The 14,481-nt window shown below is 34.1% G+C and overlaps 1 protein-coding gene across 5 annotated transcripts in view; it reads right to left on the bottom strand.

Annotated features, from left to right (window-relative positions):
• The window catches only part of PPM1B (protein phosphatase, Mg2+/Mn2+ dependent 1B), an 81,271-nt gene that overhangs the window by 12,377 nt on the left and 54,413 nt on the right, over window positions 1-14,481 (bottom strand). For 3 of the 5 annotated variants that reach the window (XM_076000712.1, XM_076000711.1, XM_012756248.2), the window contains 3 exons: window positions 11,984-12,095; window positions 11,529-11,586; window positions 957-1,995 (listed from right to left, as the gene is read on the bottom strand). In XM_076000712.1, coding sequence (XP_075856827.1) covers window positions 1,690-1,995; window positions 11,529-11,586; window positions 11,984-12,095 — 476 coding nt within the window. In that variant the 3' untranslated portion in view covers window positions 957-1,689. Of the gene's footprint in view, window positions 1-956; window positions 1,996-11,528; window positions 11,587-11,983; window positions 12,096-14,481 lie in introns of those variants that run through there. The other 2 variants (XM_012756283.2, XM_076000713.1) reach the window with 1 other exon arrangement.

Below are 14,481 nucleotides of genomic sequence, written 5' to 3'. Positions count from 1 at the left end.
ATTATTTACCCATACCACTTCCAAACTGGATTGAATTTCAAAAAGAAAACAAAATTAGATGAACAAATTACCTTCCTTTGTCTGAAAAAGTACTTTTACAGAGAGGTGTTGTGTATTGTGTTGTGCATGGATACGTATATCTAATATAGACAGATAACTGGGTTGGGGTTTTTTTCCTCCCCTCCCCACCAAATGCCTTCTTTTCCCAAACCATTTAAAAATACTCTGGCAATGGAAAAATAGATCAAAACATCAGCTGTAACATCCAAAGATTACAAAGTTTCAACTTATGGTAACTTAACCAGCTTTAGGCACATGATATAAACATAAAGAAGAAAAGTTAATGTTCTACAGTTATAAAATAATTGTTTTAAAAACATTTCCCCCCACGTGACCAATAGCCATCTGGAATTTAAAAATCCCTTTTAACAAAAACAAAACTCACACCTGCCACTAACTTAAAAATAGCCATAATTTTTGCATTTTTTAATAACTGATGAAAACTTGAAACAAAGTTGACAATGTTGCAATCTTTAATATGCTCACTGTGGCAATTTTCTCACATGTATTTGTGTGCCCATCCTGTCCAAAGATTAATATTTTATATCACAAAAGGGGATAAGAAACAGAATAGATTTTCATTGAGTATGCAAAACATGTATTTTTACACTAAACTTTTTTCCTTTTTGTTAATGACAAAAGCTACGCCAAAAGTGTACTAAATTTTATATATACTAAACATAATTGAATCCAGCCCAGGCTGAGTACAGTGGCCATAGCTCACTATAACCTCAAACTCCTGGACTCAAGCGATCCTCCCACCCTGGCCTCCCAAAGTGCTGGGATTATAGGCATGAGCCACCACGCCTGGCCATTTTCTAATGATTATTTTTCTAATATACCAAACCTAGTTGTTTAAAAAAAATTAATTCAAAAATAATTACAACATGCATAGATTATTCCACATCACATGCTTTATTTGGACTTAAACACTTATAATTTCATTCTAAACACTTGGTTGACATACATTTTGATGTGTCTAGTTAGGCTATACAGAATATACAAACCAAAGCTGTATGAATAATACATAGGTTTTTCAAAAGTTATGTTTCATAAAGAATACAGAGAAAGGAAAAATAACCACACATCCATTATCTCACAACTTCTAAAAATAAAACTACAGAGATATAAAATATAAACAAATCAAACAACACACAAATTATCATCCTTGAAAGAAAAATTACAGGCCAGTATCAGCCATTCTTTAAAAAACTAAAATTATTAAAGAAAACACAAATTTATTATAAAGCTAGCTATGAGTGTACTAATATATAAAATCATATGAAGCAGTATAATTCTACATTAACAAGTTTTTCCACAATATAAAGTAATCTCTAATCAGTAATCTCTAATCCCAGCTAGTATGAATTTAACTACTAACTTTAATAACTGGTAGCCTAATCTCTGGTATACAATGTGAAATGACATATAATTTCATTAAATTCAAAGTAGTCAATTTTAAACTATCTCATAAAGGTGTATGCAAAGGCCTTTTTAAAAAACAAGGCTATCTGAATATAATAAAACTAGTTTTCCAAGATTCAAATAACAAAACGGTTATATAAGTGCATACATCATACTTCCTAAGTAAAAACCAAAGATCACAAAAAATATTACCAAAAAGAAAAGTCATATTTTTTCACCACTCATCTTTGTCCCTGCATCTTCATTAGAGCTGTCTAATTCAGCAACACCACTTTCTGATTCAGTATGGCTTTCCTGCATTGTCACTGGGTTTCCAGCATCACTGTTGGCAGAAGGAGCTGTAGAAGCTGGTTCAGCAGGGCTTTCTTCTCCCTCTACTTTAGCTAGCCTGTAACTAGTCAGCATCTCCTCCAGAAGTTGTCGGTAGTTTCCCCTATGATTAATTCTCATTTGCCTGAGCGCTTCCACCAATTTTCCCTGTGATCCACTTTCCTCTGCTTCATCGGAGGCCTTTTTTTAAGATTCAAGACCCCAGTGTCAGTAGACAAACTAGGATATTACATGTATTTCATAACATATTACAGCAAAACACTAGTTTCTCTACCATAAGTAATATAGTCTAGGCAGGAAAACATTTTATTAAATATCAATTCTTACCTGTGTCAATTAATAAAAACTTTCAATTGTAATATCTCAAAAGTTATATTTCGCAAATCGCCACTAACTAGGTTATGTCTTATTTCACATTGTTACTCGAAGTTTAATCTGAAATTTACTCTGCTTTTAGAATTCAACAGCAACACAAGCATTTCCTAAAACTGACTTACTTAAAAAAAAGTAATTGGCTATAAATGATTTAGTGCAAAGAAAATTAGTGTTTAAAGAGGTAGGAGAAGGACAGAAAAGCAGGCCATCAGAACATTAGTTTCTTCATCATTTCTCCTAAATGATAAGTAGGAGAGGAAATACAAAATATAAAACTATATAAATTTAAACTGTGGATTTAGGGAAGATTTTAAACCTTTCATGGATAAAAATTTTATTTTTTGCTTTAAATATTTTAATAAAAACATCTAGGTAAAAATAGACAAATTACTTTAAATGTTATATGAATAGTAAACTACTCAATCCTTGGAAAATCTACAGGTTTCTATAATAGTATAACTACTTAATCTTGTTAACAGAACGAGCTCTAACCATCCAAGTTGATCATAGTTAAGCCGACAGACTAAATTCAAAACAGCCTTACATTATGTGCCTCCTGACAGGATGCATTATGAAGTAATTGTCCTGTAGTCTTGACAAAAATGTTTAATATAAATCTAATAAAGCTAATTCTCAGTTTACAGAAAAACAGAGAATAGAGGATCAAGCTAAAGCACACCATGAGACAATCATAACAAATCCAGAATGTAGGACAAACGGATAAAAAACTGGCTCAGACTCTTCAAAGTCTGTGTCAAGAGGAGGAAAAAAACAGTAGGAGGCGCCTGTAATCCTAGCAATCTCGGAGGCTGAGGTGGGTGGATTGCTCAAGGTCAGGGGTTCAAAACCAGTGTGAGCAAGAGTGAGACCCTGTCTCTACTATAAATAGAAAGAAATGAATTGGCCAACTAAACGCATGTATATATAAAAAATTAGCCGAGCATGGTGGTGCGTGCCTGTAGCCCAGCTACTTGGGAGGCTGAATCAGGAGGATCGTTTGAACCCAGGTGTTTGAGGTTGCTGTGAGCTAAGCTGATACCACGGCACTGTAGCCCGGGCAACAAAAGTGAGACTCTGCCTCAAAAAAAAAACAGTAGGAGTGTTTGTTTACAGTGTTTCACTGATGACTTGATCTGATTAGACCATGATTCAAAATAACAATCATAATAGTCATTTTGGGGACAAGTGGGGAAATTTGGGCTCAACATTATATGACATTATAAAATTTATTATTCATTTTCTTAGGTATGATAATGATAATGATTATATAGAAAAATATCCTCATTGTTAAGAGCTACATGCTGAAATGTTTAGAGGTAAAATATTATGATGTCTGCGATTGGCTTTCAAAGGGTTCAGCTAAAAAAGAAAAAGAAAAAAATAGCGTATATGCGCATGCACACACGATGAGAGAGAGCAACTGTGGCAAAATCTTAACAATTGTTGAATCTAGGTAGAAGATGTACAGGTATTCAACATATCATTTCACTTTTATATATGTTTGGAGGTTTTCATCATAAAATGTTGAGAAAATAAAATACAAAAAAAGATACTGTGATAAAGATGATCTAACACAAACTCTTAATCATCTTTAGAGACTATTACCCCATAATCCTGAAATAAAAATAACACTAATAAAACCACACAATAAATTGTAATGTTTATTAGAAAAAGAAACCACAAGAATGCTAATTTATTTTTTTTAGATAGGGCTATGCTCTATTGCCCAGGCTAAAGTGCAGTAACTGGTGTCATCCATCATAACGCAATAAACCTTAAGTTCCTGGCTCAAGTGATTCTCATGCCTCAGCCTTCCCAGTAGGTAGGACTACAGGTGCAAGCTGCCATGCCCAGCTAATTTTTCTATTTCAGAGAGATGAGGTCTCACTGTGTTGGAAAGGCTGCTCCCAAACTCCCGGCCTCAATCAATCCTGCAACCTGGCCTCCCAAAGTGCTAGGATTACAGGCGCGAGCCACCAGGCGCAGCCATGAATACTATTTTTTTAAAGTGCCCTCACAGCAAAAAGCAAGAGATGATACTGTGTATAGCCTGTGTTTTGGCCGTATGTTTATGTCTGTATATCTGTTCATTTTAGGATATATAAAGTGCCTGAAAAGAAAGGAAATACAGCAATGTAATGATAATAGGTAGGGGAGTTCTAGGTACTTTATTTTCTTCGAACCTTCCAATTTTCTACAATAAGCATATAAACTGCCTTTTTTTAATTTACAAAACTTATTATGTGGAGAGAATACAATAAAATGTGCTGTTTGTTAAAACTTTTCTTCTGGCCAGGTGCAGTGGCTCACCGCCTGTAATCCTAGCACTCTGGGAGACTGAGGCGGGCAGATCGCTCAAGGACAGGAGTTCGAGACCAGCCTGAGCAAGAGCGAGACCCTGTCTCTACTAAAAATAAATTAATTGGCCAACTAAAAATATATATAAAAAAAAACCAAAAAACTTTTCTTCCTATTCCCTCCCAGCCCCCATATTAAAAAAGCATGTTTCCCTAAATAAAGTTTCTCATTTGAATCATCTATTTGGGAAGGGTTAAGATACAACGTCGTAAGTGTATTCTAATGATAAACCTTGTCAGTCTTTAATCAGGTCTTCTTCCAAGAGGAAATTTTCTGCTTTATGAGACCTTAATTTAGGGCCTAAGATACCCTCCTTCCCTCCCCCAAATCCCCAAACAAAACAAAACAAAAAAAAAAAAAAAAGAAAAACCTTACATTTTTATTTATTTATATTTTTGATACAGAGTCTTGCTATGTTGCCCGGGCTACAGTGCCATGGTATCAGCCTAGCTCACAGCAACCTCAAACTCCTGGGCTCAAGCGATCCTTCTGCATGCGTCACCATGCCTGGCTAATTTTTTCTATTTTTAGTTGTTTGGCTAATTTCTTTCTATTTATAGTAGAGATGGGGTCTGGCTCTTGCTCAGGCTGGTCTTGAACTCCTGAGCTCAAGCAATCCTCCTGCCTTGGCCTCCCAAAGTGCTAGGATTACAGGTGTGAGCCACCGCACCCGGCCAAATCTTACTTTTTTATTAAAAAATTTTCTGTATGATAATAAAACAAAATCTGCTTCAAATGAGTAGCTTACTTACACATAGAAGTGATTATCAACCCTGGTTTCACATCAGGATCACCTGTGGATTATATACAGATGCCAAAGTTCCATTTTAAGTTACACAGATTTGTTGTATCTGGGTAGTTTTTTTTTAAAGCCTGACAGGTAATTCTGATACATAACCATGGTTGAGAATCACTGATACAGACTAAAAAGTATAATTCTACTTAGAGTTGGACTTAATAAAGTTAGATCAAAGGCTATTCTATTTTTATATTTGGGTCAATTCTGGTGGGTTCAACAGATAAAGTACCTCTCACTCTCCAACTGACACTATATTATTATAGTAATGACCTGTATTTCTGTGAATTGCTATAGTAGTGATATCTGGGGAAGAATAGTTGCTTTTTAAAAGACATACCAAAACCAAACCTGTAAATCAAATAGATTTTACAACAGCTAGCATCACAGTCACTGAATTGAAAAGAACTTTAGCTAAGGACCACACTTAAAAGTGATTTAACTTTATGGCAAATTACATCTTCCCATTGTGCTAGATAGACAATAGATGGTTGAAATCTGTCAGCCATTACATTTGATTTAGCAAAATACTATTATATAACTCTCTCATGGGCTTTCATTAATATTAGAAAAGGAACCTATTATCTAGGTTCCTGTACTTTCTTTACCTAAACTCATACAGTTGATATAGCACACCTATTTTTACACATCTGTTTTAGCAATTAAATATGCCTTACAACTGTTCACAAGTCTCTCCAATTAGACTATAATGTCTTTCAGAGTAAAGATAATTTCATATTCCTTTCTATATCCTCCCATCACTTAGAGAAGGAAAATTAATGTTTGTGCTAAGCACTTTATATACATGATCTTATTTAATCCTCAAAGGTACTCTATGAAATAAGTACTGCAAGCACCATTTTTATAAATTAAAAAACTAAGGCTCAGAGAGATTTATTTGTCAGGATGACAATGATAGTAAATGACAGAAGTCAGATTTGTGATGGGTGTAATTAACATCAATGTCCATCTGAATATTCTATTTAATACATTAATGGTAACAGTTTTTACATAGGAAGTGCCCCATATAAATAGACACTTACTAAAGAAATAGTGGTGAAAATTATTATAGAACTACATCACAGATTATTTCATATTAAAGTCTATAATGTACTTTCTTGATATGGTAAAGATTAATAAAATTATAGGACATTAGTTATATTGATTAAAAATCATAATAGATGGGATGTTTAAAATTACTCTGCATAATAAATTTAAGGGAATTGCTAAGATGAGAATTTATGACTCCCCCCTCCCAGTCTTTGTTTTTAAGATTCTACTGTCAGCTTGACCAACAGCTTAAAAGTCAAATCTCTCACTATGAACATACTGCTTCACACCAAATAAGACAAAGGAATGTACATAAATCAAGCAGAAAACAAACAGAACGGGAGAAAAAAATCTAAGAACATTTAAAAAATAAAATTTAACCAGCTAATATTTATTTGTGGCAATATATTTACTTTTAAAAAAATAGCTCTTGTTAGCAAAATTCTTTAAATAATTATTATAGTTAAAACAGTGGAGGAAAAGTAAAGAAGCCTAGTAAAAATCTGTGTTTCTTGTGGAGTCCAATGCCCTGCATTTCAGCCAAAAAAAAAAAAACAGGTTTAGAACTAAAAATTCTCAAATATGACTTCATGTAATATAATTAACAATGACTAATGAAAAATAAAGATTCTAATAAATTAGATGTTATTTGAAGGATCATGTAAAATTTAATGAATTTGAAATAATTTTAAACAGAATCATTTAAATGGTCAAGATGACACAGATAAGTGCATGTTCAATCATACCTTAAAAATTAGTGACTAAACTTAGCGAATTTCAAAGCATAGAAGTCTGTTCTTCTCCACAGGAATGCTCTGAGCAGTGAATAAAAAAAATAAATGTGAAACAACTGAGAAAAACCTACTATTCACTAAAAACTCTGATATAAAAATGTAAAAGCAACTATGACTAAAAGATTGTCTGCAAAATTTAACAATTGGAAAACAGAATATGGGGATTCCTTGGGGTTTAGTAAGAGCCTAATCTGTCCCATTTTTCCCCTTTCTCAAAACTCCAAATGCCTTAAAAGTTCTTTGGATTAGGATAAGTAAAAATGTGTATTTAAATGAAAAATAACTGACAAGGAATTGGGCTTGATTGCTGAGTTTCAACAACTTATATATAATATTCCTTATTAAAATAGAGTATCTTAAGACTATTAAACATGAGATTCATAAAAAAGAACGGAAAATAATTTTTCTTGGATGCTAGACAGAAGTGGGGCACAGACATCATAATTTTTAAATACCTTAGAGCGGCAGCATGGAATAGAGACTAGGTTTTGGAGTCAGCCAGTTTCAAGGCTGCATGATTTATCTTTGTGACCTGGGCAAGCTACATCATCTCCCTAATTCTAAGTCTCATGCATAAAAGAAGGGTGTTGAGGAGATTACCTGTGACTCTGTGCGTGCGTGTGCGTGTCTCTAAAGGGTTTGGCACAAGTAGGTGTTGGGTAAATACAAGTTCTCCCTTTACCCTTGAAAAATTTATCAACTTACATAACTACTTGATCAGTGGTATACTGATATATATATAATTCAAATAATGGTGTATATATATATATAATTCAAAAGCACTATGGCTCTTTGTTGAGGGAAGAACTTAACAGTTTTCCATGGAAAAAATAAAGCTCTAAAAATATAGATTTTCACACCCAATTAGCAACCTCAACTCAATTTGTAAATATACAAATTAAGGAGTCTTAATCAAACTACTATAAATGAATAAGTATTTCCTCAACAGGTTTCACTGAGCTCTCACCATATAACAGACCTGTTGTAGCTATTTGGACTACAGGCAAAAATGAATCAGATGAAGTCCCAGATCTCAGAGAATTTATATTCTAGTTATCAAACACAAAATAGGATTTTAGAGAAAGGAAAGGAATATAATCACAGAGCCTGCCTAATATAAGAACAACTTTAGCAATACGTAGTTTTATATTTTCTAGAGATTTTCAAAAAAATTTCTGGGGATCCATGAACCCCTGGATTAAGAATCCCTGCTAGACTCTTTTCCACAAATTTTTATTTTAAAAGTTGAGAAAATATCAATTTTGCTTGCAGTAAAAGACCAAACATATTCTGAAAAGTTGAACTAAAAAACAAATTTAGTAAGCAACTTAAGAGTTCCCTAACAATAGTGAACTTTCTGAATATATTTAAAATTACCTAATTTCTGACTTATACTCAACTCAGCTTTTTAAAATGCATTTATTTAAAAGATTTGTTTAAATATAAGAAAAATGAATGAACCCCTATTTCTAATGGTACTATTTATAAGCACTGACAGAAGAACAATTTTATCTCTGATATAGGGCAAATATTTAAGGAATGTAAAAAAAACTAATTTAACTCTGACTAGAACTCTTTTTTTATATCTAAACAAAAACTTATTTTTGTCAGTTAGAACAACTTAATTTTCATAATACTTTCTTTCTCCTCTTCTGTCATTCTATTAATTCCATAATTTCATCTTTCCCATCCCTTAACTCCCAGCTCATACCACTGTACCTCCTGGCAACATCTTTCACACTGTGAAGATCTAATTAAGAAACATTTATGGAGCACATCTGTGCCTAACTCGTTGCTACAGTGGATCAAGAGCTAAGAATTAATTAAATGTCTATGTTTTCCTCAATCTTTCTGATTCCTTAGTATTTTTTAACACATTTCTGCTACTTGTGATTATGGTTCAACATTTTTCTAAGGCAGTTATTATTCTAAAAGGATATGATAGTGTTTCCCAAAATAGAATTCTGGGCTGCAAAGCCAGTTTTTATAGTAAATAGGTCTCTGCAATTATTTCACAACTACTTGAATCTACCATCTCTTTAAATTAATATGGCAAATGCTTGAAACAGATTAAAATGTCACAGATACTCCTTTAAGTCTATCATTCTTATGCTCCAAACATATGGTGGTTCCTCACTCTAAAGTTCAAAAAGCCAGTCTCTTAACAAATACCTCTGCAAACTAAATTGTTATTTTTCACGATAGTAGTTCTCTGCTTTAGCCAAAAAGATGTTCTTTCTTTCAAAGACACTTATACTTTGTTCTTGCCTCTCTCATCCACTTGAAATGTTATCCTCTTCATCTCATTTCTGCTATTCAAATCATCTTTTCTCTTAGAAGCTGACTTTCCCTACTTAGCTGAACTTTCACAGCAATCACTGTATAATTCACACGGCAATAATCAACTTCTATATTTTGTCATTTCTTTTATTTGTTACTAAGCTGTTTGAAACACTTTTATCATTTAACTCGTGTGTTTATAACTACAGTGAAAGCTGCACCGAACTCACATGTGGGGCCATGCTATGTTTTATAGTCTCCTCCCTCCATCAATTCACTACATGGTACACTGTCAATGTTTGATCTGCTGATGTTAATAAAAGGCTTATTTATAAAGGTAATTAAGTGTATATATATATATATATATATATATATATATATATATATATATATATACCTAATTTCATATGTTCATATAATAATCTTATGTAAGGCGAGGTCAATATATTGACCATTCCCCCCCACCATTTGATGGTTCTGTTGCCTATTTATTTCCTGTTACATAGCTACTGTGTATAATTATTTTCTCTTTTAAAAATTTAAGTCATCCTTGGTGTATGTTAAACAGAAATTTAGGGTTTTAAACCTTAAAACATCTAGTTTGGAGATTTTCTTGAGGGACCAAAAAATTCAGCAAGGGTTGCTTTTTGAAACACCTGAAGAAATGGAGTACTTCTGTGGCTAATAATGAATAAATAACTTCTATGGGCTTACTTCCTCTAATCAAGGTGGTGGATGCAATATGGAACCTATAATCTAGCTGAAGAGGTAAGATTTTCCTCTCTCCACCTCCCAAATAACCAACTTTTTAATCGCATCAAAATCCTATACTCAATTGTTTGACTGAGGGGTCTCTGAATGTATCACATAATATATCTTTATTTTTAAATTAATTTTCACACCCTTGGATAGAATTCTTTATACTTTGAAGTACCTGCTGCAAAAAATGACTTAGAATCACTGCTCTGGGCAAAGATATAAATTCCGTTATTAGCAATATATATTAATAGTATCACTTTCATTCAACTCACTAAAACTGTATTAATTGCAGTTTTTTTCCTTTATGCCATGATACTTTTACACTTAAGGAAAAGAATTTATATTATATTGCTATGCCATAACAAATCCTGAAAAACAATGCAGTCAAGATGAAACAATTTCTAGCTGACAGCTATTACTCTCTCTCCGAACCTGCCAAGAGGAACTGGAGATCTATAGGGGAACTTTCTTCCCAATGAATTTCACTTCTAAATTTGGCTCCCTTAAAGCTTTTCAAGTAGATTTATTAAAAATTAAGTCATTTGTTGTTAGATGTCCCAAAACTTGAAAACTCTATGAGAAATTCTATACAAATCTGAACTGCTGACTTTGAAACTGAGTGCAGTTTTTAAAAAAACACTATTTTGTACCCTTGTAGCAGTCCTAAAACTTCCTTCCTTCTGAGACAAGCAGCTGGCAGCTCATCAGCATTTCTAAGGATAGCATAATAAAAAGTAAGAGGATAAAGACTTCTGTTCAGATGACGCACAGCAGGGCACAACAGAAATGGTTATCTCAGTTCAACACTCATATATCCATAACACAGCAATAATATCAGAAAGAAATTATCCTGAGGTATTCCAACTGGGCACACAGGGACACTGAAAGGTCTGGTCATTAAAGTAATAGCTTACTCACTATCACTAACTTCTGGTGAAGGTAAGCAGCCTGCTGGAGGAGAAATCAAAATATTTAAAAGCACATTCTTGCTTCATATAAAGGATTAAGGAGGAAGGAGAAGAAAAAGCAGACATACAGGGAGGAAATAGAAGATAGCCCAAACAAAAAGGCAATGCCCAGAAAGTGACAACAAAGCGACAACAAAGCTATCTATCCATGTTGAAAGCAGAATTTTATCTCTACCTCCATTTCAATACATATACTTAAATTTTAACTGATGCCTTAAAAATAGCAATTTATTATACCATAATTTATTATAGACTTCACTATGCAAATGTATTCATATCTAGTATTAATACTGTAAAATTACTTCAAATTTTAGGAAATAAAATAAAACTTACCCCATCACTTTCTCTATGTGGATTCAGTCTACTATAAACAGCTTCAATAACATTGCGCCTAAAAAAAAAAGCTTTAGTTTTCTTAAATCGTATACAATTTTAAGTTTGTGAATATTTCAAAACTTTGTCAAAACTACACTAAAAAGTTAATTGCCACACTCAATACTTGCCAAGAACATAGTTTCTACATTTCATTCTCAGAATTTGACTTTGCACTATTTATTTGTTCTAATTTAGCAAGGGGAGAATAACCTTCATCTTCAAAGGTATGATAAATAATTCCATTTAAAAAATCTTTTTTGGATGAAATTTTAGAGTTCTTCTCTAGTACAAGAAACATTAACCCATTTTGTCATGAGATAATTGATTTACTTCTGATTTAAGTTTTCTTACCCCAAATGATTTAATTACTAATTATAAATGAGCTCAAAATTAGCTCTTTTTGTTCTACTTACTTGCCAGCAAGACCTCCCCCAGGAGGCAAATTTGGGATATTTTCTGCAGACAAGACGCGCATGACATGGGCAAGATCAGGCATTCCTTCCTCACCAGACTTCACCATAATCTCTGTGGGTTTTTAAAAAAAAGTTCCTATATTAATGTGATAACCCAGTACTTAAAAAGAAGTGAAAAAAGAGGTACTATTTGGTAGTACCTATTTTAAAATGTAAAAAACAAATATTACCATCAACACACAAGGAATTTTAAAAGGTAACATAAAAAGTTACTTCTTGACCAAAATGTTATGGGGCGGGGGGGAGTTATTTGCATATGTATGTTCATTGCAGCATTATTCATAAAGGAAAAACTAGAACAAACTAAATGTCCAACAATAAGGGGCCAGTTAAGAAAATGCTGGTGTAGCCACTAAGTGAAATGATTTATTTATAATCACTAAAAATGGTCCCTATGAACACAGTAACAGCTACATGGAAAAATACCTTTTATCTAATTTTAAGTAAAACAACATAAAAGTTATTAATGCCATATTTACAGGTAAATGAAAGCCATAGCTGGATAAGAATTGTAAGGAAAACGGGGAAGATTAAAAATCACTGTATAGGTTTTTTTTTTTTTTTTTTTTTGAGACAGAGTCTCGCTTTGTTGCCCAGGCTAGAGTGAGTGCCGTGGCCCACGTCAGCCTAGCTCACAGCAACCTCAAACTCCTGGGCTCGAGTGATCCTTCTGCCTCAGCCTCCCGGGTAGCTGGGACTACAGGCATGCGCCACCATGCCCGGCTAATTTTTTTTATATATATATCAGTTGGCCAATTAATTTGTTTCTATTTATAGTAGAGACGGGGTCTCGCTCTTGCTCAGGCTGGTTTTGAACTCCTGACCTTGAGCAATCCGCCCGCCTCGGCCTCCCAAGAGCTAGGATTACAGGCGTGAGCCACAGCGCCCGGCCTGTATAGGTTTTTTGATACCTAAATAGATCATTAGGTTATAAAACAATTTATTTTTCCTAGCACTCTGGGAGGCTGAGGCGGGCGGATTGCTCGAGGTCAGGAGTTCGAAACCAGCCTGAGCAAGACCCCGTCTCTACTATAAAGAGAAAGAAATTAATTGGCCAACTAATATATATATAAAATTAGCCGGGCATGGTGGCACATGCCTGTAGTCCCAGCTACTCGGGAGGCTGAGGCAGAAGGATTGCTTGAGCCCAGGAGTTGAGGTTGCTGTGAGCTAGGCTGACGCCACAGCACTCACTCTAGCCTGGTCAACAAGGGAGACTCTGTCTCAAAAATAAATAAATAAATAAATAAATAAATAAATAAATAAATAAAACAATTTATTTAAAGGAAAAAAGGAAAATAAATACAACACTTGCTTAGAACAGAACAAAAAATTTACACTTTCCATTTCTATTTACAATATATGGAAACAGATTTTTAAAAGCATGATTATTTGGACATTATCAAGACATGAACTCCTCAAAAATCAAACGAGTACATACTTTTAAGACCACAAAAAAGCAGTGTCTCCAGCAGCTCTCAAGATGCAAAATCCAAACTGTTTACCATGCACCTCACAAGACTTTGACCTTATTGTTCATCACTCTTTCAACCCTGCCCGAGTCCATCTCCAAAGGTTCTATTCAAAGAAGCCTTCTCCTGCTTCTGTATCTTTGCATGTACTCTTTCCTTGGTTTGGAACACTTCTTGTGCCAATCCAAGCAATCCTTTGTATGTTGAACATACAAAGATTTTCATCTTTCAGGCTTCAACTTTATGTATCACGTTCTCAAATCCTCCTCTAACCTAAATCTAGAGTAGGTACACTGCTATATATTCCCATACACATCCAGACTTATACCACAGTCATGCTGTATACTCCCATGAACATGATGTTTACTGTATCCATAGACTGCAGGCTTCATGAAGGCAGGACTATAATTTTTCTATCTTAGACTTGTATCTTTATTGCATAGTGTTTCTCATCCTTCACAATGCTAACATTTTAGACAAGACAATTTTTTGTTGTGGGAGCTGTCCTGCACATTGCAGAATGCTAAACAGCATTCCTGGCCTCTATTCACTAGATGCCAGTAGTATTCTCTCAGTTGTGACATCAAAAATGTCTCAAGACATTACCACATGTCCCCTGGGGACATAATCTCTCCCAGCTGAGCACTACAGTCTAGCACATTACCAACCAATTTTCACATTAGTGCCATTCCAGTCTAATTCACCACCATCATTTGCCACCTGCATTAATGCATGATTTCTAACAGTTAGCTTCTTCTTTGTCCCCTCTTTACAATCTCTCCTCCACACAGCAACTAAGGAGGGGTCCTTTAGAAAAAAGTCAGAGAAAGTCAGTCTTGTGCTCAAAATCTTCCAATAAATTCCTATCACTTTTTTTTTTTTTTTTGAGACAGAGTGTCGCTCTGTCACCCAAGGTAAAGTGCAGTGGTGTCATCATAGTTCACTGCAACCTTAAACTCCCAGGCT

This window comes from Microcebus murinus, chromosome 3 (assembly GCF_040939455.1).
Source record: "Microcebus murinus isolate Inina chromosome 3, M.murinus_Inina_mat1.0, whole genome shotgun sequence".
Taxonomy (NCBI): Eukaryota; Metazoa; Chordata; class Mammalia; order Primates; family Cheirogaleidae; genus Microcebus; species Microcebus murinus.
This window is presented reverse-complemented; position numbering and strand designations above follow the sequence as displayed.